The following is a 26,176-nucleotide window of genomic DNA, read 5'->3' on the forward strand; positions in this document are numbered from 1 at the left end:
ACCTTGGACACAGCACCACCCGAAGGAGTGGGCAAAACACCTAAATCACTTCTATGCCCCCGGCCATATACCCCTCCTCTCACCCCACATAAGGAATAAGCTTCTCTCCCACTCTGGGGAACCAGCAATCAAGGGGACCTGTTGTTTATTCTGTCTCCTGCTACAGCAGGGGCCGCTGGTCAATTTCTATTGATTGGGGAAGGCCAAGACCTCTGTTTCCTAACAGAGGGAGGGAGAGGACTGGAGAGACTGATAATATTTATTTCGTGAACGTGGAAATGTGAATTACTAACCGCTGCCAGAGACAGGATTTGCTCTTTTGGAAGTCTATTGAGTCTAGGAGGGCTCTGAAGTTTCTTTCTTGTAAGATGGATTCTCCTGCAGTCTTGTTCTGGATTTCAAAGGTCTGTGAAAAAGGGAACAGATGACCCTGTGTTTGTAGCGTTGCGCACGGGAGAGTTTAAGAATACAAGGAAACAGTTTATTCTTGTTTGGGAAGGGAGACACTGATCACAAAGCTGGTGTCCATTGGCGGAGTGTGATCACTGCGGCTGTGCAGACTCCGGAGACTTAACAGATATGAGGGAGGGGGGCGCTTGCGTGAGCCTGTCCTTCTAGTTTGCCAGAGTCAAAGTGTTTATGCAACTGACCTTTCAGGTTAAGGGCGATCATTTGCTGCTTGTTTGAAAGAAAGCATGTTTTGTCCTTGGGCTTGAAGCTTTAAACTGACAACCTACTTTTATCGACTCAAGGACTGTACTTTCAAACGTAGTTTTTTTGTGTTTTTTTTTTTTTATGTGTGTCTAAGTTTCATCTTTCCTGACTTGCTATTTAGTTACGTGGACAGCGGCTTGTTGAACCGCGCCAGATGTCAACATCGACGTCACTTGTCCCAAAGCTTTCCAGGAAGAAGCTAATTTATGTTGTCTAAGTTTGTGCAGCGTCTTTACAAGTTTTATTGGAACTGCGCCACTAACAATTCTAAGAACAGGACGCGCGCGCTAAATGAGATCACAAAAGGGGTGTGGAATATGTAGATACGCGCAGTGGCTGCTGGTCGTGCTTAAGCTACATATATATTTCCTAAGAGTTTAGACAATTTCCAGATGTCAAATGCTGCTGGTGGTAATCATCTGTTGGAAACTCTTTACACCTCAGAAGGGGAGTGGTATAGACTGCATGAGAAAAGTCGTCCTAAGTAGAGAGTGATTTGAATCTGATGGCGTGGTACCAAGCAGCAGTAGCAACTCATACTTACCTGGCAGGGGAGATACCATGATCACGAAGGTGGTTTTCCCAGGGCGAGGCTTATCCATTGCACTCCGGATGTGCTGACCCCTGCGATTTCCCCAAATGTGGGAAACTCGACTGCATAATTTGTGGTAGTGGGGGACTGCGTTCGCGCTTTCCCCTGATTTTTTTCTCTGTTTAAAAATAGCTTTTGGTTTTTTTATTGCTCACTGAGAATTTACTTTGTTTTTTTCTTAAGGAGTGGGGGTGGTTGGTGGTTATTTATGATTTTAAATACTCAATTTGCTTTTCGCGGTTCTTTAGCAGCATCTTTAGCTGTTGTACCGTTAATTATCTTCTGAGATTTGCTTAAGTGCATGGTTCGTTGACTTGCTGGTCCTATTCCACACTTTGTCGTTTTCGTTTTCTTTTGCTTTCAACCTTTTCCAGAGTCAGTTTTTTCCCGTGAATCGTTTTTTCGCATCAGTACTTCAGCGAGTAAAGCGCGCGCCGCGTTTTTCGTCGCTAGCTCCCTCCTCTTGTGGGTGTGCGCGGAGGCGGGTGTCCGACCCCAAGGCGGCGGCGGCGGCGGCGGCTTTTGGTTTCTGCTCTTCAAGGTACTGCTTTCTGAGGCTGTAGTACGTTAACCGGGAGCTTTGCAAGTGTTCAGAAAAATCAGTTTTTATAGGTCGAACGTCGACATGCAGGAGCTCCCTTTCTTTTCCTGGCAAGAATTTCCACTTTCGTCTTCTTTCTCTGCCACCTCTGGGGGTAACTTGCTGTAGCCCTTTCTTTCATTTTGAAGCAGCGATGTTAGCAACTTGTGTCCGCTGACTTCTATTTTGTCTGGTGTTTCTTATTAAAAGGCCGTCTTGGTAATTTGCTCTCCGGCTCAAATCAATTCTGCCAAAATTTCTCTTTTTTTGTATTAAGTAACATATTCACAGGTTCCAGAGACTGGAATGTGGACAGTTTCGGTGGGCTGTCATTCAGCCTTCCACTTTCATAAAACCTGCGGATTTTTTCGTCATTCTCAGGAGCTAGAGAATGGCGTCACTTAAAAGGGGTGTGGAGCATGTAAATTTGCGGAGTGTCTTCTGGCCTTGTTCACATTGTACTTATATTTATGATTTTCGCAGATACTCTGGGATCCAAAATATTATTGCCTGGCTTTTGTCGTTCGGGGAAGTCTTTCTTTTGTAAATGACGGACTAGAGCTTGCACGAAGAGAATGACCGTATATTCGGAGTGTTTGGAATCTGAAGGTAAGCGGTGCCAGGCGCACTTTCTACTTAAGGTGTTTGGAGAGGGGTACGACGTGAACAACTGAGAGGTCGATGATGAGGTAAAATTGTTCAGTTCAGTCGATCAGTCGTGTCCGACTCTTTGCGACCCCATGGACTGCAGCACGCCAGGCTTGCCTGTCCAACACCAACTCCCGGAGTTTACTCAAACTCATTCAGTCAAGGCTATGGTTTTGCATATGGTTTTTCCTGCATTGTAGGCAGACGCTTTACCGTCTGAGCCACCAGGGAAGTCTTATAATACCTAATACAACATATGTACTATGTAAGTAGTTTTTACGTTGTATTTTTTAGGAAATAATAAGAAAAAAAGAAGTCTGCCTGTGTTCAGTACAGACACAACCACCATTGGCCTAACTACATAGTACAGGTCAAAAACAACCTAACATTTTCTTTCAACACTTAGATTGCTTTGGTTTAATGACCTCAAAGAGAACTACAGAGAATAAAACAATATTTAAAACACAAGTACATAAAGAAAATATAAAGAAACTATAAATTCATTCCCTCTGTCTTCCACACACACATACACTGTTGTTGCTGCTGCTGCTGCTGCTGCTGCTCCTGCTGCTAAGTCGCTTCAGTCGTGTCTGACTCTGTGCGACCCCACAGATGGCAGCCCACCAGGCTCCTCTGTCCCTGGGATTCTCTAGGCAAGACTACTGGAGTGGGTTGCCATTTCCTTCTCCAATGCATGCATGCATGCTAAGTCGCTTCAGTCGTGTCCGACTCTGTGCGACCCCGTGAACAGCAGCCCTCCAGGCTCCTCTGTCCACAGGATTCTCCAGGCAAGAACACTGGAATGGGTTGCCATTTCCTTCTCCCACATACACTGCTAACACTCACCAAAACCCTGGTTTCTTCTCTCTTGATAACCCTAGATAACCATGTCGATGATGCTGAGGACAACGGCCTGTATGGTGCCTACAGTGCCCATGTGAATGTGTGGCACTGAGATTTGAGGCTAAGCTGAACTTCTGACAGAACATCAGAAGGATCATCTCAGTGGGAGGAACTGGGTCCTGATTATAGATTATGGATGCTTCAGAGAAGGCTCACAGCCAGGACCTGTTATATAATAGAAAACTGTTCCCTTTGGAAGTGTCACTAACCCCACGCTCGTTGAAAATCAGACCCCTCAACACTTGCACCTGTGGGAAAGCTGCCACAAACTTCTCACACATCCAAACCAAGAAAACCCACTGTAACAATTCTATCCAAAGCAAACCATTCACTATCACGGTAATGCAAGGCTGTGCCCTGGCCAGTAATGCTGAAAAGCTGAAGTTGAACAGTTCTATGAAGACCTACAAGACCTTCTAGAACTAACACCCAAAAAAGATGTCCTTTTCATTACAGGGGACTGGAATGCAAAAGTAAGAAGTCAAGTAATACCTGGAGTAACAGGCAAATTTGGCCTTGGGAGTACAGAATGAAGCAGGGCAAAGGCTAATAGAGTTCTACCAAGAGAACACACTGGTCATAGCAAACACCCTCTTCCAACAACACAAGAGAAGACTCTACACATGGACATCACCAGATGGTCAACACCGAAATCAGATTGATTATATTCTTTGCAACCAAAGATGGAGAAGCTCGATACAGTCAGCAAAAACAAGACTGGGAGCAGACTGTGGCTCAGATCATGAACTCCTTATTGCCAAATTCAGATTTAAATTGAAGAAAGTAGGGAAAACCACTATACCATTCAGGTATAACCTAAATGAAATCCCTTACAATTATACAGTGGAAGTGAGAAATAGATTTAAGGGACTAGATCTGATAGACAGAGTGCCTGATGAACTATGGACAGAGGTTCGTGACATTGTACAGGAGGCAAGAATCAAGACCATCCCCAAGAAAAAGAAATGCAAAAAAGCAAAATGGCTGTCTGAGGAGCCCTTACAAATAGCTGTGAAAAGACGACAAGCAGAAAGTAAAGGAGAAAAGGAAAGATATACCCATTTGAATGCAGAGTTCCAAAGAACAGCAAGGAGAGCTAAGAAAGCCTTCCTCAGTGATCAGTGCAATGAAATAGATGAAAACAATAGAATAGGAAGACTACAGATCTCTTCAGACATCCTGGAATGTGAAGTCAAGTGGGCCTTAGGAAGCATCACTAAGAACAAAGCTAGCGGAGGTGATAGAATTCCAGTTGAGCTATTTCAAATCCTAAAAGATGATGCTATGAAAGTGCTGCTGCACTCAGTATACCAGCAAATTTGGAAAATTCAGCAGTGGCCACAGGACTGGAAAAGGTCAGTTTTCATTCCAATCCCAAAGAAAGGCAATGCCAAAGAATGCTCAAACTACCGCACAACTGCACTCATCTCACACGCTAGTAATGTAATGCCCAAAATTCTCTGGGCCAGGCTTCAACAATACATGAACTGTGAAATTCCAGATGTTCAAGCTGGTTTTAGAAAAGGCAGAGGAACTAGAGATCAAATTGTCAACATCCTCTGGATCATCAAAAAAGCAAGAGTTCCAGAAAAACATCTGGTTCTGCTTTATTGACTATGCCAAAACCTTTGACTGTGTGGATCACAATAAACTGGATACTTCTGAAAGAGATGGGAATACCAGACCACCTGACCTGCCTCTTGAAAAATCTGTATGCAAGTCAGGAAGCAACAGTTAGAACTGGACATGGAACAACAGACTGGTTCCAAATAAGAAAAGGTCCGTCTAGTCAAGGCTATGGTTTTTCCAGTAGTCATCCATGGTGTGAGAGTTGGACTATAAAGAAAGCTGAGAGCCGAAGAATTGATGCTTTTGAACTGTGGTGTTGGAGAGGACTCTTGAGAATCCCTTGGACTGCATGGTGATCCAACCAGTCCATCCTAAACGAAATCAGTCCTGAGTATTCACTGGAAGGACTGATGTTGAAGCTGAAACTCCAATACTTTGGCCACCTGATGTGAAAAAATGACTCACTTGAAAAGACCCTGATTCTGGGAAAGATTGAAGGTGGGAGGAGAAGGGGATGACAGAGGATAAGATGATTGGATGGCATCACCGACTCAGTGGACATGAATCAGTTCAGTTCAGTTGCTCAGTCGTGTCCAACTCTTTGCGACCCCATGAATTGCAGCACACCAGGACTCCCTGTGCATCACCAACTCCCGGAGTCTACCCAAACCCATGTCCATCGAGTTGGGGATGCCATCTAACCATCTCATCCTCTGTCGTCCCCTTCTCCTCCTGCCCCCAATCCTACCCAGCATTAGGGTCTTTTCCAGTGAGTCAACTCTTCGCATGAGGTGGCCAAAGTATTGGAGTTTCAGCATCAACATCAGTCCTTCCAATGAACACCCAGGATTGATCTCTTTTAGGATGGATTGATTGGATCTCCTTGCAGTCCAAGGGACTCTCAAGAGTCTTCTCCAACACCACAGTTCAAAAGCATCAATTCTGTGGCGCTCAGCTTTCTTCACCGTCCAACTCTCACATCCATACATGACCAGTGGAAAAACCATAGCCTTGACTGAATGAGTTTGAGTAAACTCCGGGAGTTGGTGTTGGACAGGCAAGCCTGGCGTGCTGCAGTCCATGGGGTCGCAAAGAGTCGGACACGACTGATCGACTGAACTGAACAATTTTACCTCATCATCGACCTCTCAGTTGTTCACGTCGTACCCCTCTCCAAACACCTTAAGTAGAAAGTGCGCCTGGCACCGCTTACCTTCAGATTCCAAACACTCCGAATATACGGTCATTCTCTTCGTGCAAGCTCTAGTCCGTCATTTACAAAAGAAAGACTTCCCCGAACGACAAAAGCCAGGCAATAATATTTTGGATCCCAGAGTATCTGCGAAAATCATAAATATAAGTACAATGTGAACAAGGCCAGAAGACACTCCGCAAATTTACATGCTCCACACCCCTTTTAAGTGACGCCATTCTCTAGCTCCTGAGAATGACGAAAAAATCCGCAGGTTTTATGAAAGTGGAAGGCTGAATGACAGCCCACCGAAACTGTCCACATTCCAGTCTCTGGAACCTGTGAATATGTTACTTAATACAAAAAAAGAGAAATTTTGGCAGAATTGATTTGAGCCGGAGAGCAAATTACCAAGACGGCCTTTTAATAAGAAACACCAGACAAAATAGAAGTCAGCGGACACAAGTTGCTAACATCGCTGCTTCAAAATGAAAGAAAGGGCTACAGCAAGTTACCCCCAGAGGTGGCAGAGAAAGAAGACGAAAGTGGAAATTCTTGCCAGGAAAAGAAAGGGAGCTCCTGCATGTCGACGTTCGACCTATAAAAACTGATTTTTCTGAACACTTGCAAAGCTCCCGGTTAACGTACTACAGCCTCAGAAAGCAGTACCTTGAAGAGCAGAAACCAAAAGCCGCCGCCGCCGCCGCCGCCTTGGGGTCGGACACCCGCCTCCGCGCACACCCACAAGAGGAGGGAGCTAGCGACGAAAAACGCGGCGCGCGCTTTACTCGCTGAAGTACTGATGCGAAAAAACGATTCACGGGAAAAAACTGACTCTGGAAAAGGTTGAAAGCAAAAGAAAACGAAAACGACAAAGTGTGGAATAGGACCAGCAAGTCAACGAACCATGCACTTAAGCAAATCTCAGAAGATAATTAACGGTACAACAGCTAAAGATGCTGCTAAAGAACCGCGAAAAGCAAATTGAGTATTTAAAATCATAAATAACCACCAACCACCCCCACTCCTTAAGAAAAAAACAAAGTAAATTCTCAGTGAGCAATAAAAAAACCAAAAGCTATTTTTAAACAGAGAAAAAAATCAGGGGAAAGCGCGAACGCAGTCCCCCACTACCACAAATTATGCAGTCGAGTTTCCCACATTTGGGGAAATCGCAGGGGTCAGCACATCCGGAGTGCAATGGATAAGCCTCGCCCTGGGAAAACCACCTTCGTGATCATGGTATCTCCCCTGCCAGGTAAGTATGAGTTGCTACTGCTGCTTGGTACCACGCCATCAGATTCAAATCACTCTCTACTTAGGACGACTTTTCTCATGCAGTCTATACCACTCCCCTTCTGAGGTGTAAAGAGTTTCCAACAGATGATTACCACCAGCAGCATTTGACATCTGGAAATTGTCTAAACTCTTAGGAAATATATATGTAGCTTAAGCACGACCAGCAGCCACTGCGCGTATCTACATATTCCACACCCCTTTTGTGATCTCATTTAGCGCGCGCGTCCTGTTCTTAGAATTGTTAGTGGCGCAGTTCCAATAAAACTTGTAAAGACGCTGCACAAACTTAGACAACATAAATTAGCTTCTTCCTGGAAAGCTTTGGGACAAGTGACGTCGATGTTGACATCTGGCGCGGTTCAACAAGCCGCTGTCCACGTAACTAAATAGCAAGTCAGGAAAGATGAAACTTAGACACACATAAAAAAAAAAAAACACAAAAAAACTACGTTTGAAAGTACAGTCCTTGAGTCGATAAAAGTAGGTTGTCAGTTTAAAGCTTCAAGCCCAAGGACAAAACATGCTTTCTTTCAAACAAGCAGCAAATGATCGCCCTTAACCTGAAAGGTCAGTTGCATAAACACTTTGACTCTGGCAAACTAGAAGGACAGGCTCACGCAAGCGCCCCCCTCCCTCATATCTGTTAAGTCTCCGGAGTCTGCACAGCCGCAGTGATCACACTCCGCCAATGGACACCAGCTTTGTGATCAGTGTCTCCCTTCCCAAACAAGAATAAACTGTTTCCTTGTATTCTTAAACTCTCCCGTGCGCAACGCTACAAACACAGGGTCATCTGTTCCCTTTTTCACAGACCTTTGAAATCCAGAACAAGACTGCAGGAGAATCCATCTTACAAGAAAGAAACTTCAGAGCCCTCCTAGACTCAATAGACTTCCAAAAGAGCAAATCCTGTCTCTGGCAGCGGTTAGTAATTCACATTTCCACGTTCACGAAATAAATATTATCAGTCTCTCCAGTCCTCTCCCTCCCTCTGTTAGGAAACAGAGGTCTTGGCCTTCCCCAATCAATAGAAATTGACCAGCGGCCCCTGCTGTAGCAGGAGACAGAATAAACAACAGGTCCCCTTGATTGCTGGTTCCCCAGAGTGGGAGAGAAGCTTATTCCTTATGTGGGGTGAGAGGAGGGGTATATGGCCGGGGGCATAGAAGTGATTTAGGTGTTTTGCCCACTCCTTCGGGTGGTGCTGTGTCCAAGGTCAATGCTCAATACTCTGCTTTTGCTCCTAACACTCTGTTTTTGCTCCAGGCTCTTCGAAAGAGGAAGTTGGATTTTTTGATTTCTATGTATCTTTTGGGTCCCAAATTTGCCCCCAAACGCGCATGCGCACGGTTATTTTTAGTCCCATAGAGTTTCTTTGAATTTTGTTGTTCTAGGAGAGGTATGTCCAGGTGCAAGCATTGAAACCAAGTGTCCCAAGTCCCAGCCTGACTCACTTCTTCACTGTGAATTAGAATTGGAGTTTCCAAGTTTACCTAGTCTTGAATTGTCTCTCTTGGGATTGCAACAGTACTCTTCTGGTATGCTCCCTTTGGCCAAAATAAATTAGCCAGAGTTTTGTATCTTTAAAACAGGGAGAAATAATGCTGCTTTTAAAAATCTTAATAAAAATGATGCAGAATAACTGAGAACACAGAGGTGTCTGAGGTGGGTAGAGACACAAATATTATTAGAGCAAGAAAGGAGCAAGCTCTGTTGTTGAAGGGAAAAGCCAATTCTGACTCCATGTTGGAACTTTTTCGTTGACTTGCGTTTCCTCGCTTTTATTATTATAATCATACATAATGGCCTGCCTCAGAGAATGCTGCACTCTCAGCCTATTAAACTAAAGTGCCTTTGTTCAGGACCCTGTCCACCTGCTGGATGGCAAGAAGGAAGAAATGAACACATGCCTTGCCTGAGGCTTGCCATTCTAGGACATATTAGAAAGGATTAATGACCTTTTTACTTTGTTTCCTCACCTCCCCCCATCTCTGTTCAATAAAAGAACCTAGCACTCAGACTTAGCACCACTTCCCTGCCACCCCCCCCCCGCCCCCGCAGAAGATGGTCATTTTGAAACATTAGTTTGGTATCTTCTCAGTGGGAAGCTTTCTGAGCTTTCCCAATAAAGTTACATTCCTTGCCTTAAAACTTCCTCGCTCAGATTCATTGGCCTGTCCTGCCGGGAGCAGAACCAGCTTGGACTTGGTAATAATGTGAGCTGCAACTACTCCAGAAGTCTGACCTTTTGACAGCCTACTAGTTTGATTTTTTTGCAGACTATCTCGTCCAAAGTATTATGTAATATAGACATACATATGATACATACATACACCCACATAAACATATATATAGATAAAATCTATATATATTTTGTTTTGTGACATAAAAGTTAAGATACTTGGAACTCTGGTTTGGGAACCACTCACGTGAGGGGAAAAAGTGGTGCTAGACTGGGCTTCCCAGGTGGTGCTAGTGGTAAAGAACCCTCTTCCCCATACAGGTAGACTTAAGAGATATGGGTTCAGTCCCTGGGTTGAGAAGATCCCTTGGAGGAGGGCATGACAACCCACTCCGGTATTCTTGCCAGGAGAATCCCACGGACAGAGAAGCCTGGCAGGCTACAGTCTATTGGATTGCACAGAGCTGGACATGACTGAGCGACTAACACACTATACTAAAACAGTAGTCTAGTGTATACATTCCTGTATGCTAAGTTGCTTCAGTCATGTTCAACTCTGTGCAACCATATGTACTGTAGTCCTCCAGGCTTCTCTGTCCATGGATTCTCCAGGCAAGAATACTGAAGTGGCTTGCCAATCCCTTCTCTAGGGGATCTTCCCAACCCAGGGATCGAACCTGTGTCTCCTGCATTACAGGCAGATTCTTTACCAACTGAGCCACCAGATTACTGTTACCATCAAACAAATTTTAAATGCAAAATGCCATTTTCATATTTGTGATTAATAGTGCTTTCTTAAATAATAGAGCTGTTCAAGAGCCCATAGTCTTTCAAGACTAGTCTCAATATTTTACGAAAAAATTCAGGGGCTTCCCTGGTGGTCCAGTGGTTAAGAATCCACCTGCCAATGCAGGAGACAGAGGTTCAATCCCTGGTCAGAGAACTGAGAGCCCACATGCCATGGAACAACCAATCCCATGCACCACAAGTACTGAGGCTTGTGCACCATAACTCCTGAAGCACCCTAGAGCTGGTGCTCTGCAACAAAAGAAGCCACCACAATTCGAAGCTCGGTCATCACAATGAAGAGCCCCTGCTCACCGCAACTAGAGAAAGCCTGCGTGTAGCAATGAAGAGCCAGTGCAACCAAAAATAAATAAATTAAATTAAATTAAAAAAATTTAAAGAAATAAATTAAATTAAATCAAAAAAATTTAAAGAAATTCATTGATTTTGGCCTAGTAATCAAAATATTTGTCTAAGACAGTCTGCCTCAGGGCAAGAAGGTCCTCCCCTCTCTGGTAGCTCAAGCGGGTTCATTAAAGCATTAGCGTTATAATCCTCACCGAAGCCCTGAAGATCTGGATATCCTTTGAGGAGAGTCACATTTGACTAGAAAAACATAAGGAAATAGACATGTGTGTTAAATACGAACATAAGTTAGCATAGAGAAAGCTTCTTTAGTCATTTTGCAAAGATTGAAAACCTCTCGCCAAAACCAAAGTAGACATAATAATCTCATAGATAAATCTCATCTATGAACAAAAATGTAAAACTCTTAACTAAACCTATAAAATCTTTATGCACTGAAGCTAGTAGGGTATTGAAAGACATATGCAATAACTAAATAGGTTTCACACCAGGAACATAGGCCTGAAGTACACGTAAGTATACTGTACATATACTGCTACCGCTAAGTCGCTTCAGTCGTGTCCGACTCTGTGCAACCCCATAGACGGCAGCCCACCAGGCTCCCCCGTCCCTGGGATTCTCCAGGCAAGAATACTGGAGTGGGTTGCCATTTCCTTCTCCAGTGCATGAAAGGAAAAAGTGAAAGTGAAGTCGCTCAGTCATGTCCGACTCTTAGCGACCCCACGGACTGTAGCCTCCTACAGGCTCCTCTGTCCATGGGATTTTCCAGGCAAGAGTACTGGAGTGGGGTGCCATTGCCTTCTCCGATACTGTATGTGGGATACAAATTTACTCTCTAGAAATCTCTATTGGAGGAACTCCCCTTGCAGGTTGTGGATGTGTACATTTTCTGGTACATTTCTATATGCCCACCAAGGGTAACATTGGAGCAAAGGCCTGCACAAGAGATGTGATGTAACTTGCTGTTCCTGCTTAGTCACTTCAGTTGTGTCTGTCTCTGTGCAACCCTATGAACTGCAGCCTGCCAAGCTCCTCTGTCCATGGGATTCTCTAGGCAAGAGTACTAGAGTGGGTTGCCATGCCCTTCTCCAGGGGATCTTCTTGGGTCTTCTGCACTGCAGGCAAATTCTTTACCACTGAACCACCAGGGAAACCCCGTGATATGACTTAGGTTCACGCAATTAGAATTTGACATCTGCCTTGTATTTTTCTCTGACAACAGTGGTAGTTTTCACTTGGAAAAAAATAAAACTGACACACAAAGCATTTCAAATGTTACTTGTCTGCAGGATTTGGTTCTGTTTCTTCGATGGGTTCTCTGCTGGTTAGGAATTCGTGGTCAGGCAGTATATAGTACACCCGGGCCTCACCCAGCTTCTGACGTGCATGGTCCCCTCCAGCCTCAGTATAATTATGTAAAATCAGGGTTGTGTGGTTGGCTGCAAAACCAGGGGTAAGCAGTTTTCTTAAAAGGAAATCCTGAAAACAGACTGTCACTCCCCATCTGACATCATGTGTTGCGAGGCCTCCTGTCTAGAGAGCACACAAACCCACAGGCGTTTTGTGGGGTTAAGAGAAGGCCTGGTCGGTGTTCCTCTCTCGGTGGAGCTTCCTGTCTGTCTCACAAACCTCCAGCGGCAGCAGGTGAGTCTTGAGGAGCCTGGAGGGAAACACCTACCCTCAGATTTATTGATTTATGGATCTGAGGCTTAGTGAACCTTTTGGTGTCAGCTAGAGGGGAACTCTTTCTGGTGAATGTGGCAGCAGGAGATGGTCACTGGAGCAGAGCGGAGTGTATGTATCCTGGGGGTGGGCAACAAACCCACTGGGGAAGGAAAACATTTTAAAATTTTTATGTTTTTAAATTCCATACTTTTAAACGTATTTTTCAGTGATTTCTATAATGTACATAATAAATATGCAGTAGAACATGCTTAAGGATGGACACATAATTAAATGATATCTATATCTATACATTTATATATATATAGTGCACGCTCAAAGTTTTTTACTGATGAAATGTATGATAAAAAAAACAACAAGAAACAAGACCACGGTGGTAGAAGTCTGTGAGGCAAGCGAGCCTGTTGATTTGCCTGCCAGGTTTCCAGTTCCTTCTCCCTAAAGTTCTCCCCCAGCAGTTTTGCTGAAGGGAAAAGGCAGAAACAGAATCAGCCAAGTTTGTGGCTGTGAAAGGTTACTCCATTCATTTCTTTGCTATTCAAACTTGAAATGGTAAGACTAGTGTTGTAGCCATGCGTTCCGGGAAACAAACTCCCTCAGAAGGACAATGCAGATAGTGGAGCGCAGCTTATTACACCGGCGGGCCCAAGGCAGAGTCTCCTCTTAGCCAAGGACCCTGACCGGTTTTTGTGAAAACCTTATACACCCTACGCGTACGTGCCTAAACCCACCTCCCCAAATTCCCTGAAACTAGTCTGAACAAAGGAAAAAGAAAGATATAATCAAAGTTAACCAGTGGTTCATATGCCTTAAGCCTAGGTAGTTAACAGTGGACAATTATCAATAGCTTGTGGTAATACCCCAATAAGCACAATAGAATGTATGGCATAATAGATTCTATTTGGTTACACAGATAATTAGGGTATTCCTTTAAGCGATGGAGAGCCTTCCTTCCAGAGGCCTGGTTTTCCAGTTGGTATGTCGTTTCCATAGATACTGGACATATAGCTCAAAGTCCACAATCCGGCCCAAGATGGAGTCCTGCTTTCAAGACAGAGCCTGTTCTGTTTCCTCCTTCACTAGGTCATTATATGTTTTCCTCTCAAACCTCTAGAGGAGTGTATAGTTTAGCAGAAGCGCTGAAGGAACCAAAACCACCGCATACCTACAAGGCCTTTTAAAAATTAGGATCTACTGGATAAAAGGGACATTTTACTTAGACTGTTTACTTTCCTAAAGTCATTCCAGCCATGCTTTAAAAAAAAAAAATTAACAGAGTAGGTAATTTAAACATGTATTGGTAATTTTGTAGCTTGTGCATGTGTGCCTAGTAACTCAGCTGTGCCCAACTCTTGGGACCCCCACAGACTGTAACCTGCCAGGCTCCCCCGTCCATGGGATTCTCCAGGCAAGGATAATGGAGTGGGTTGCCATTTCGTGCTTCAGGGGATCTTCCCGACCCAGGAATCAAACCCAGGTCTCCTGCATTGCAGGCAGTCTCTTTACCAACTGGGCTATGAGGGAAGCCCCTTGTAGCTTGTTGGGAAGGTCAACTCGATAGCACAGTGCCTTGGCTGTAATGAGAGCTTAATGAGGATTAGTTTTATTATGATTGGTTTTTTAATTATTATTTAAAATTTTTTATCGCTATGACAGAGCTCCCCACTCAGCCTAACTTTCTTGAGGTGCTTCTCTAGATTTCTGGAAGCTATTTGGGACCCTGAGAAATGTATTCTCTGTGCCTCTTTCTCCAGGCAGTTCTGGCTTTACTTTAGCCTTCAGTAAAAAGATACTAACTTTCATCTCTTTATCCCTGTCACCTTGCACAGTAAATGTTGATTGGATTGAACCAAATATTGGGAGAGGCAGTAACTTAAGTCAAAGGAATGATTATTTAAAGGCGGAATATCAGACGATATCATAGGGAGGGACAGAGAGCTCATCTCTGTGGGTTAATATTCCTCAGACCGAGAATCAGCTTAATCAGCCTCCATAAAGTCAGTCCAACTGTCCTCCTTCGTTAATGCAGAAAGCTGAGTGGTGGGTGGGGAATGGCCCACTCTGGGGCGTGCTGGTCCGGGGTGTGTTAGAGGAAGACCCTAGATTCATGGGAAGAGAAAAGTAGACAGTATCATTGTGCATGACAAGCAGGTGGCTCCCAGGTGCAGAGGTATCCCAACACCTGGAACTGTACCACACGCAGAACCAAGGGGCTTGAAGAGCAAGTCTTGGGAGCAGTACAGCGGGCCTCTGTCTTGGCTTGGGCTCCTATAACAAAATACCGTAGACTGGGCAGATTGAGAATCAGGTATTTGTTTCTTACAGTTCTGAAGGCTAGGCACGGTCAGGTGCCAGCATGGTCAGGTTCTGGTGAGGGCTTTCTTCTTAGCTTGCAGGCAGCCCCCTTCTTACTGTATCTTCACATGACAGAGACACAAAGAAAAAGAAGCATGCAATCTCTCTGATCTCTTCTTAAGGGCACTAATCTTACCAAGGGCTTCCCTGGTGGCCCAGGAGGTAAAGAACCTGCCTGCAGAGACGTGGGTTTGATGCCTGGGTCGGGAAGATCCCCTGGAGAAGGAAATTGCTACCCACTCCAGTATTCTTGCCTGGGAAATCCCATGGACAGGGGAGCCTGGCAGAGTACAGTCCATGGGGTTGCAAAGAGTTGGACACGACTGAGCGAATAACACTCATCGTACCATGAGGATCCCAGCTTTATGACTTCATCTAAACTTACTTACCTCCCAAAGGCCAACCTGTAACTATTATCACAGAACACAGTGTTTGTCAGCTCTGTGGCTTCCAGGCAGACTGCCATGAATACAATAAGCACTTGCAAATGCAAGTGGCAGGCAGTTTGGCCATTGGTTTAGCAATTTTCCAAAATGGTGGACGACTCCTGGGAAAATTCCAAATAAAGTTCAATTTTGCCTGGATCTACCTGAGAACCACAGCTTTAGGCTGTTTTGAGAAAACGATTGTGTAAATGGTAAAATACTCATGCATGCCCATTACCCTGTCCAACTCCAAAGAGCCAAGTAAGAAACAGAGGGGTGGGGATCAGAAAAAATCAGCTGGAATCAGACAGACATTCAAACTCTGCTGTACCACCTCCTTTGGTGTGACCTTGGAGTACTTATTAACCTTTCTAACCTTGACTTCCTCTTGTACAAAATGTGCATACAAAATACCCTCCTGATGCAGTCACTGAAAGGATCAAATGAAATAATATGTGAAAAGCACACTACACAGGACCTGGAGTATAGAGAGTTCTCAATAAAGGATTTTTGGGGTGGGACTTCCCTGGTGGCTCAGTGGATAAGAATCTGCCTGCCAATACAGGGGACACAAGTTTGATCCCTGGTCCAGGAAGATCCACATGTCGCGGAGCAGCTAAGCATGCACACCATAACTACTGAAGCCCATGTGCCCAGAGCCTGTGCTCCAGGAACAAGAGAAGCCACTGCAGTGAGAAATCCTCCCACTGCAACTAGAGAGTAGCCCCCTTGCAGAAACTAGAGAAAGCCACACGTGGCAAAAAGACCCAGTGCAACCAAAAATAAATAAATAAAAAGGATTTGGGGTAACGGGTAGGCAGGAAATAGGGAAGGGAAAAAAATCCACTTTCCTTTACTCATTTTAGGATCTCCAGTTGGAACCCTGGAAGACTGACAAAGACAGATAAACAAGAGAAAAACAAGCAGAAGTTTGCTAACATGTTCATTGCACATGTGCACAAGGGAGCACTCAGCGATGAGAAACCTGAAAGGTGTAGTTAGAACGTGGGCTCATAGCCTATCTTGTGCTAAAACAAAGGAAAGTGATTTGGGGCTTCTGAGTGGGAGGGGACAAGTTATGCGTGTCAAGAAGCAGCCAGGATCTCAGCAGTGTCCAGTGCTTAACCAGAACCTGATTTTCTAGGACCCATGCGACCATTAGGTTGCTTTAAATATTTTTCAATTTTGAAAGATTCATCTTCTGATCTAGACAGCTGGGCAAGGCGCTGTTCAGGTCAAACTCACTCTGAGTTGCATCCAGTTTATGGATCCTCTTTATCTCATTTCCCTAGTGGCTCAGACAGTTAAGAATCTGCCTGCATGAGAGAAGACCCCGGTTCCATCCCTGGGTCGGGAAGATCCCTTGGAGAAGGGAATGGCAGCCCACTCCAGTATTCTTGCCTGAAAAATTCCATGGGCAGAGGAGCCTGGCGGGCTCCAGGCCGTGGGATTGTTGTAGGAAGGGGGCGCCCCTCTCCAGGGCCCCAAGAGCAGGCTCGTGTCTAACACTCTGAAAAGAATTGTCCGAGGAGACACGTGCTGACAAAGCAAGAGACTTTATTGGAAGAAGGCACCCAGGCAGAGAGCAGCAGGGTGAGGTAACCCAGGAGAGCTGCTCTGCCACGTGGCTCATAGTCTCGGGTTTTATGGTGATGGGATTAGTTTCCCGGTTGTCTTTGGCCAATCATTCTGACTCAGAGTCCTTCTTGGTGACGCACACATCGCTTATTAGTTCCATATTCCTTACCAGGACCTCCTGTTATAAAATGACTCATGTGAATGGTTACTAGAGAGCCTGGCCAGGGTGGGCGGTTTCAGTCAGTGTGCTTCCCCTAACAGGGTCACAAAGAGTCAGACATGACTGAGCAACTAACACAAGGGATAAAGCAGTAAGCAATGGAGGCAGAAATCCACTCCTTTTAGTTAGTCTCTTGAACAGAGTATAAATTCTTCATAGCTAGGCCTCTATTTTATTTATCTCTCTATTTGCTGCCCAGCTCAGAGCATGGAAATAATAATAAAAGCTAAAAACGTATAGAGGGCTGCCGTGTTCCTGTACTATTTTAAATGCGTCATATGAACTCCCTCATTTGAATTTCATAATCACCCTTGAAATAGCTTTTAATATTATCTCCTTTTTATAGATGAGAAAAATAAGGCACAAAAAGGTTAAATAATTTGTCCCAGGTCTCACAGCTAGCAAGTATTTCAAAGAGAAAATTTCAAACCCCACCTGCTCTAGTACCTCTGTGCTCATGGTACATGGTCACTGTTAAATAAAGACTGATCAAGACATCATCTGTGTATATACACAGTTGTGTTCATTTACATGAATAAAAAAGTTTCCCTTGTGCTTTCAGCCACTCAGCATGGCACAGCATGTGAGTCTTCTGGTCTTTCTCCATGGAGTTCTCACATTTCATATGGTGAGTAGCCACTGATGTCTTCACATTTCTTTCCCTTCCAGGTCATCTAGATTTACCTATAGGAACACAAAGGCACGTGCATCTAGATTTCTCATGCTCTGGACATAAGAGTGACTATATCAATTCTTTCCCCACCCCCTATTCTCCACCCTTTTATATCCATTCCCTCTTTCAAGAAAGGATCTAAATTCATTTATGCTAAAATGAAGGTAACTAAGGGTAACTTGCATGCGTGCTCAGCTGCTTAGTCATGTCCAACTCTGTGCAACTGTATATAGCCTGCCAGGCTCCTCTGTCCATGGGATTCTCCAGGCAAGAATACTGGAGTGGGTTGCCGTGCCTTCCACCAGGGAATCTTTCTGACCCAGGAATTGAATCCGTGTCTCCTGCATCTCCTGCAACGCAGGGGGATTCTTTACCACTGAGTCACCAGGGAAGCCCTAAGGGTAATTTAGGTATCCAGATGATGAAAATGAAAGAGGAGAGTGAAAAAGTTGGCTTAAAGCTCAACATTCAGAAAACTAAGATCATGGCATCCGGTCCCATCACTTCATGGGCAAATAGATGGGGAAACAGTGGAAACAATGGCTGACTTTATTTTGGGGGGCTCCAAAATCACTGCAGATGGTGATTGCAGCCATGAAATTAAAAGACTGTTACTCCTTGGAAGGAAAATTATGACCAACCTAGACAGCATATTAAAAAGCAGAGACATTACTTTGTCAACAAAGGTCCGTCTAGTTAAGGCTATGGTTTTTCCAGCAGTCATGTATGGATGTGAGAGTTGGACTATAAAGAAAGCTGAGCACCTAAGAATTGATGATTTTGAACTGTGGTGTTGGAGAAGACTCTTGAGAGTCCCTTGGACTGCAGGGAGATCCGACCAGTCCATCCTAAAGGACATCAGTCCTGGGTGTTCATTGGAAGGACTGATGTTGAAGCTGAAACTCCAATACTTTGGCCACCTGATGCGAAGAGCTGACTTATTTGAAAAGACCCTGATGCTGGGAAAGATTGAGGGCAGGAGGAGAAGGGGACGACGGAGGATGAGATGGTTGGGTGGCATCACCGACTCAATGGACATGACTTTGGGTGAACTCCGAGAGTTGGTGATGGACAGGGAGGCCTGGCGTGCTGCAGTTCATGGGGTCTCAAAGAGTCCGACACGACTGAACGACTGAACTGAGCTGAACTGAAATGTTCAGGAGTGATGTTTAAGTTACTGACTCCAAGGCGTGAAGAGAGACTAACTTGGATAAAGGGAAGTTCTTTCTGCTCAAGAATAGTTCCACAACACATTCTACCTAAAAAATATTTAAGTTTAGGGTTTTTTTTGAAGACTCAGAGAAGAGCCCATGGGCACAGAGGCAGAAGAAAAAGGAGAGCAACAGAGATCTGACTCAGTCTCCACCGTTGCTGCTTGAAAGAAAGAAAGAAAGTGAAGTTGCTCAGTCGTGTCCGACTCTTTGCGACCCCATGGACTGTAGCCTACCAGGTTCCACAGTCCGTGAGATTTTCCAGGAAGAATACTGGAGTGGGTTGCCATTGCTGCTTACTTCCTCTGAAATATTTTTTCCCTCCAGCCTGCCCCAGAGCTGCCCTCCTCCCCAACCCCAAACCCTGAACGGCTAGTCATCCCTGGGAGTGGTTTGAACAGCACTTCCCTGATCCTCCCTCCCCATCCCCAGTCTAGTCAAATCACCCCAGGCTCACTTGGACTCCCTGCAACTCTTTGTAGCACTTCTAACAGTCCTGACTGAATAATCCACGTTGTACTTAGTTGTTTGATGTGTGTCTTCCCTACTATAATTTATGTTCCCAAGGATGGGGACCTTCTCTTGCTCATTACTATGACCCCCGTGCCTGGCAACATAATGGGTGCTCAATAAATGTGTGAGTCATGAGTGTTGGATGAACTTCCCAGTATTGATGGTGGTGTCCAGGGACTTGGTGAGCAAGGGTGAATCCTCTTCCTGTGCCTCTGTCTGCCTTCGGTAGGACCAGTCCCGGAAGCACAGTCTTGTAAGGCATGTGAGCATGGCAGGAAGTGGACACCATCTGAAACCAGGATGGGGTTCAAGTTCCCACTACATCACTCACCAACCAGGTTCTTGTCACCTCGGGCAAGCGTCCCAGTTTTGTCATTTTTTAAATGAACTGCCTTGAGAATCAAACATGATCACACGTGTGAAAGAGCTTTGTGTGCTGTTAGGCACCTTGTAAACATTGCCGTCTGTAGGGATTCATTTATGTTGTGTGGCATGAAGCCAGGTCTGCTCAGAGACTAAAGGTCCTCGTGTGGAATCCCAGGTACCTTACAGGCAGGTAGGTAGAGTCAGGTGATAAGAAAGTGTCTTCTCAGTGCCCCAAATCATACTGACTTGGTGGCCACTAACATAAGGCTTATCAAGAAGAAAACATCCTGAGAATAAAGGCAGAGTAAAGAAAAATCGTGAAAGACTGAAATTTAGTGACAATCTGGCTAGTGCGTTTATTCCAGTTATTGTCACTTTGCCTTTGACTGTTTTATTTTTAAAATTCTATTTCTTTATTTTTGGGTGTGCTGGGTCTTCGTTGCTGCACGGGCTTTTCTCTAGTTGCAATGAGTGGGGGTTAACTCTTTGTTGCAGAGCACAGGCTCTAGGGTGCATGGATTTTAGTAGTTGCAGCCTGTGGGCTCAGAAGTTACAATTCCCGGGCTCTAGAGCACAGGCTCAACAGTTGTGGCGCAGAGGCTTAGTTGCTCCGAGGCATGTGGATCTTCAAGGACTGGGGATAGAACCCTTGTCTCCTGCAACAGCAGGTGGATTCTTTACCACTGAGCCGCCAGGGGAGCCCCGCCTTTGGCTATTTTAGAACACTGGAGAGATAAAAGGCACAAAACTGATAGTAATGTAATTAAATTCTATGCATAGAAATGAGAACTGACTGGTAGGTCACAATAGATTATTGCCTGTGGATATTGACCAGTTGTGCCCATTTTGCACTATCTGTTAATTCATTTCAGTTTCCCTTATCTGAGCAGAAATGGGTGGTATCGAGTTCTCTTTTAAAATGTTGTAACAGCTTGCCAGTGCACCCATTAATTAATGAATTAAATATAATCCTTGACACTTGTTCCCTTTATGTTTGTGTAAGAATCATGGCTACATTCTCTTTATTGAGTGAAAGTGAAAGTCACTCAATCGTGTCTGACTCTTTGTGACCCCATGGACCATACAGTCCATGGAATTCTCCAGGCCAGAATACTGGAGTGGGTAGATGTTCCCTTCTCCAGGGGATCTTCCCAACCCAGGGATCAAACCCAGGTCTCCCACATTACAGGTGGATTCTTTACCAGCTGAGCTACCAGGGAAGCCCTCTCTTTTTATTTATTTTTATTTATAAAAATAAATTTTTATTTATTTATTTTTATTATTTATTTTTTTATTATTTTTTATTATTCTTTTTATTTATAAAAAAATACCCTTTAATGGCACTGAGTAAAATAAAATACCCTCTCCTCTTTCTAATAGTGATGGAGGAGTTGAAACTGGACAGTTGAGCATTCCCTGTTTCATGGATTCATTCACTAGACACTCACTAGCATCAAGACTGGACTCAGAGCTTCATTCTGGTCAACAGGAAGTCCTTTCAGGCCACCACATGGAGTCTAACCTTGGTGAGGCACCAGGGTTATCAGATATGCTCCAAGTCACTGTCTTCATTTCTTCTGGAGTCATCGTATGCCTTTGAGAACCTAAGAGAACCCTGGCTCTCCCATCTCTATGTGTACGTTTTGAATACAGTTTCAAGCAGACCCTCTAGAAATTCATGGCCTTCTAGGACTACGGACTGCCCTATGGATAAGCCAGCTATTAACCACTTCCCTACATGTGAAACATAGAGATAGTTGGCTCAGGTCAACATCTCTCTCATTGCCTCTGAGGACCCTCCAGGCAGCATTCTGAGTGCCTCACAAGTTGGCTTCCTTATAGTCACTGAAATGCCAAGAGGGAGGTATCTTAGAGGTGCCTGGCAGATGGGATTTCTGGATAAGATCTCCCTCATTCAGACCTGTGAGGAAGAGGAAGGGCGAAAGGAGGGAGGGAGAGAAAAGAGAGGTAGCCCTGGGGAATGGCGCATCCATTGATGATGGCTTTCTTCTGATGCTGGGTTATCAGGGCAATGCTGATGTATTAATTGTTACCTTTACCCCCTCCAAGGGCCTTCCCTAGTAGCTCAGATGGTAAAGAATCTGCCTGTAATGCCGGAGACCTGAGTTTGATCCCTGGGTCCAGAAGCTCCTCTGGAGAGGGAAATGGCTTCTCCCACTTCAGTGGGAAGGAGATACCCACTCCATTATTTTTGCCTGGAGAATTCTATGGACAGAGGAGCCTGGTAGGTTACAGTCCATGGGGTTACAAAGAGTTGGACATGGCTTAAGCAATTTAGCACACACAAACACACTCTCTCACACAGCACTCTGGACTTCCCTGGCGGTCCAGCGGTTTAAAATCCATGCATCCAATGCAGGAGGTGCGGGTTTGATCCCTGGTTGGGGAACTAAAATCCCACATGCGGCATGTTGCTGCCAAAAAGTAAAAATTATTTAAAAAGAAAGAAAACTACCATGTGAATCCATTAAATAACATTATAATAATGTTTTTAACGTTTACAAATCAGAACATTAAGATCACCTTCAGCATCTTAAACACTACTTATTCTGATTTTGTTTTCTAATAAATTCTCTTTCATCAGCCATGTATAAAATGCTTTTTCCTTTTCTAGCATTTTGTGGATCATTTTCAAAGTTTTAGAATATATGTATCCATTTGGAAAGGAAGCAACAGACCAAAAGAGCAAAAGGGGTTCTAAGACAACTGCATTTTTCTGTTTATAGAAAGGGGTGCTTTGTTTGTCCGAAGAAAGCAGTGACAGCAGTCCTGGATACAGAAAAAGCTACTATATAGTTCCAGTGCTGGTAAGTCAGGGGCATTTATGTTTCCTAAAAGAATTAAGTTACTTTGGATCAGCGTGTCTCAACAGCAGCACTGTTGACTTTTAGGGTTGTGCTGTGCATTGTAGGATGTTTAGCCAGCATCCCTGACTTGTCCCCTCTAGATGCCACTAGCACCCTTATCCTCTTATGGGACAATCAACAATGTCTCCTGCTGCTGCTGCTGCTGCTAAGTCGCTTCAGTCGTGTCCGACTCTGTGCGACCCCACAGACGGCAGCCCACCAGGCTCCCTCGTCCCTGGGATTCTCAAGGCAAGAATACTGGAGTGGGTTGCCATTTCCTTCTCCAATGCATGAAAGTGAAAAGTGAAAGTGAAGTCGCTCAGTCATGTCTGACTCTTAGCGACCCCATGGACTGCAGCCTACCAGGCTCCTCCGTCCATGGGATTTTCCAGGCAAGAGTACTGGAGTGGGGTGCCATTGCATTCTCCACAAATGTCCCCTAGAGGGCAGAATTTCTCCCAGGCTAGAATCCTCGTTTTAGATCACTTACAAGAGAAGCCCGCAGCTGAATTGTAGAAACAGCACAGTGCTAATATCTGAGGGACTGGTAAAATATGAAGGTGTTTAAATTTTTCAAACTTCTTGTGTATTGAACCCAGCTAGAAATGTTTTAGATTCAGCAAGAACAGATTTTTTTTTTTTTTTCTTATCATATTCTTCTATCATACCAGAAAAATTCTGTACTGGGAATTTTAGTTTAGACGATATAAAGTTGAAACTATTTCAATTCCAATATCATCCTGAAGGAAATCTTAAGTCTACAGTAACAGCTACATCAAGAAAATATTTAATCATTTAGGACATAATGACTAGAATGTTTGTAGGCCACCTAAAAACTCTGTGGCTCCCTCAGCAAGAAAGACCAACAGAACTTGGGCTCAGAAAAAACTATATGAGACTTCCCTGGTGGTCCTGTGGTTGAGAATCAGCTTTCCAATGCAGGGGTTGTGGGTTTGATCCCTTATGAGGAACTAAGATCCCACATGCCATCCCACAAGCCATAGGCTGCAACTACAGAAATTCCACACACTGCAATGAAGACCCAGAGGAGCCAAAATGCCAAAAGAAAGAAAAGATTTGACCTATTTGTATTTGCTTGTGGCACTTTACCATTCTAATAGGAAACTGGTGACAAAAAATAGGTCAATGGAGATGAGACAAGAAAGATACAAAATATTAGACCAAATTAAAGAACACTGATTGGTGAAGGGGTTTGTAGAACATAGCACAGTAGTGTCAAAAGGATTCCTTTGTTGAAAATTTCCTACTGTTTTGACACACTAATTATAAAGGGGAGAAAAAAATGAAAGGACAAAATATCTGGCCCACTGTAACTGTTTGGTCAAAGCATCAGCATGGACATGACTCGGCCTGTGAGTGGCAGGGACCAGGCTACAGCAGGGATCTAAGGACACTTTAGAACCTTTCTCCTTGGGGATGTTGACAAGGACCTGTCCTCAGGACTTGCTTCCTTACGCTCTATGTTTGTATCTCGGGGGACAGATGGCATTCAAAACCTAGGCAAATCAGGCAAAAGTCAAACCAGTTTCCCAGTTTAGTCCAACTTCAACCACACCTACCTGTTGCAAGTCACCACAGTCTCAGACGCCCTCTTCATCTCCTGCAGAAGCCATACGTGCACTGTGTGTGCACTTTAGCCACTAAGTCGTGCCTGACTCTTTGCAACCCCATGGACTATATAGCTCTCCAGGGTCCTCTGTCCATGGGATTTTCCAGGCAAGAATACTGGAGTGGGTAGCCATTCCCTTCTCCAGGGTACCTTCCCGACCTAGGGGTTGAACCCGGGTCTCCTTTATGGCAGGCAGATTCTTTGCCACTGAGGCCATTCTTGTGCACTGTTCCTTCAAAAAGAAAAAAAGTTCTTTCAGGCCAAAACGGGCAATTAGCACAGAGCGGCCTGTATATTCCAGCCAGGAAGTGTCTTATCTAACTTGGTCTCTCCATCCTCCTTACAGCCAATTCAACAACCAATGGAGCGACCAGAATATGCTTACAACAGGGAGGCAGCGCCCTTGCTAGCTTTGTGGCCGTCCAATATTTTTGGAGCGCCAGATGGAATTAAGCCCAGAGTCAGCATGGTGGTGCGCGTCCAGCTTCAGCCAGTGCCCGTCATTTCCAGACTGAGTGCGTCCACCCGGGCTCCTTCCTCGTCTGGGAGCACAGCTGTGAGAGGTCCTGTCCTCACACCCTCTGCCCAGCCCAAGACCTCGGAGGGGAACAGAGAGGCCTCTGCACCTGGGAACCTGGGGACCTACTGTGACATGTCAACCAGGTTTTCCCCAACACCCCAAGTTCTGACAACTCCAGGTCTCCCCACAAAGGGCGCACATCACAGCACCAGCTCCCTCACCTCCTCTCCAACTAAGGAGCCCCGAGGAGACATGTAAGCTGAAGTCTGGGAGAAGGCTAGGCCCCACGTCTACAGGGGCTGCTATCTGTGTGTGGAAGCTACTTTCAAGGGAAGTGTTCAAAGCTCAGGTGGTCCTGGTCACAGTCAATCACCCCTGGGGATGTGTCCTGTGAACCTATTTTTATTACAGGATTCACCTCAATCACCAACTCCTATAGAAACTAAGTTCCATAAGGAAGCTCCATAGAACCAGGAAAGCGGCATAGTCTTTGAGGCAACTTCTCAGTTACCTAAAAATAAAACAGTACAACTTTTAAACCATCTCTGAGCTATTTATTTTATTTTATTTTTAAAGCCAATTGTAGGCAAACGTGAGAAGCCATAGGAATTTGCCATGTGCCACCCTGTCTTATCTTTTTCTTTTTGCTTCTTTTTCCTGTTCTCAGATTGTCTCTACCACATCTGGAAACATTCTGATGTTGGTAATTTACAATTTTAATTCCTATAGTACTCTTTAGATTATTGAGATTATCTTGATGTCATTGTTTTTCAGCATTTGAAATCTGGCTTCCGAAGTAAAGGAGAAAGCCTGGATGATAACAAACAATAATTCTAAATTGCAGAATTCTTAAAAGCCTCAGAAAACTATGTACGGTTCTGGCAGGAAATTTTAAAAAAATGCATTAGTTTTCTTCTCGGTTAAATCAGAGTCTCCTTCAAGTGGAAATAGCTGTGTGGACAAAGTATCTTCAGAGAGTGAATTGGGGGACTTCCCTGGTGTTCCAGGGGCTAAGACTCCACACTCCCAATGCAGGGGGCCCAGGTTGGATCCCTGGTCAAGGAACTAGATCCCGTGTGTGCTCAGTTGCTCAATCGTGTCTGACTCTGCAATCCCATGGACTGTAGCCTGCCAGGCTCTTCTGTCTGTGAGACTTTCCAGGCAAGAATACTGGAGTGGGTTGCCATTTCCTTCTCCAGGGGATCTTCCTGACTCAGGGATCGAACCTGTGTATCCTGTGTCTCCTGCATTGGCAGGCAGATTTTTTACTGCTGAGCCACCTAGGAAGCCCTCTAGATAGGTAA

General features: G+C 44.7%; 1 protein-coding gene and 2 non-coding genes across 8 annotated transcripts; 2 read left to right on the forward strand and 1 right to left on the reverse strand.

Annotated features, from left to right (window-relative positions):
* The first annotated feature begins 1,104 nt into the window (after positions 1 to 1,104).
* LOC145543652 (uncharacterized) lies at positions 1,105 to 25,411 on the forward strand. 6 transcript variants are annotated; one of them, XM_081585905.1, is made up of 6 exons: positions 1,606 to 1,847; positions 2,370 to 2,495; positions 16,161 to 16,286; positions 17,655 to 17,720; positions 22,603 to 22,683; positions 24,699 to 25,411. In XM_081585905.1, the coding sequence occupies exons 4-6, from the start codon at positions 17,664 to 17,666 to the stop codon at positions 25,128 to 25,130; spliced, it is 570 nt and encodes a 189-aa protein (XP_081442031.1). In that variant the 5' UTR covers positions 1,606 to 1,847; positions 2,370 to 2,495; positions 16,161 to 16,286; positions 17,655 to 17,663; the 3' UTR covers positions 25,131 to 25,411. The 6 variants fall into 6 exon arrangements, 5 of the variants coding, with proteins under 5 accessions (XP_081442031.1, XP_081442014.1, XP_081442021.1 ...); XM_081585895.1 differs by lacking the exons at positions 1,606 to 1,847; positions 2,370 to 2,495 and adding exons at positions 7,733 to 8,064; positions 8,309 to 8,421; XM_081585888.1 differs by lacking the exons at positions 1,606 to 1,847; positions 2,370 to 2,495; positions 16,161 to 16,286 and adding exons at positions 7,732 to 8,064; positions 8,309 to 8,421.
* LOC145522043 (U1 spliceosomal RNA) lies at positions 1,251 to 1,414 on the forward strand. Its single transcript, XR_014065870.1, has one exon. It is a non-coding gene; the product is annotated as a U1 spliceosomal RNA (small nuclear RNA).
* Positions 7,301 to 7,464, reverse strand: LOC145522060 (U1 spliceosomal RNA). The gene has a single exon (XR_014065881.1). It is a non-coding gene; the product is annotated as a U1 spliceosomal RNA (small nuclear RNA).
* Positions 25,412 to 26,176: the final 765 nt, after the last annotated feature.

This window comes from Giraffa tippelskirchi, chromosome 1 (genome assembly GCF_054371585.1).
Source record: "Giraffa tippelskirchi isolate mGirTip1 chromosome 1, T2T-mGirTip1v1.2.pri, whole genome shotgun sequence".
Taxonomy (NCBI): domain Eukaryota; kingdom Metazoa; phylum Chordata; class Mammalia; order Artiodactyla; family Giraffidae; genus Giraffa; species Giraffa tippelskirchi.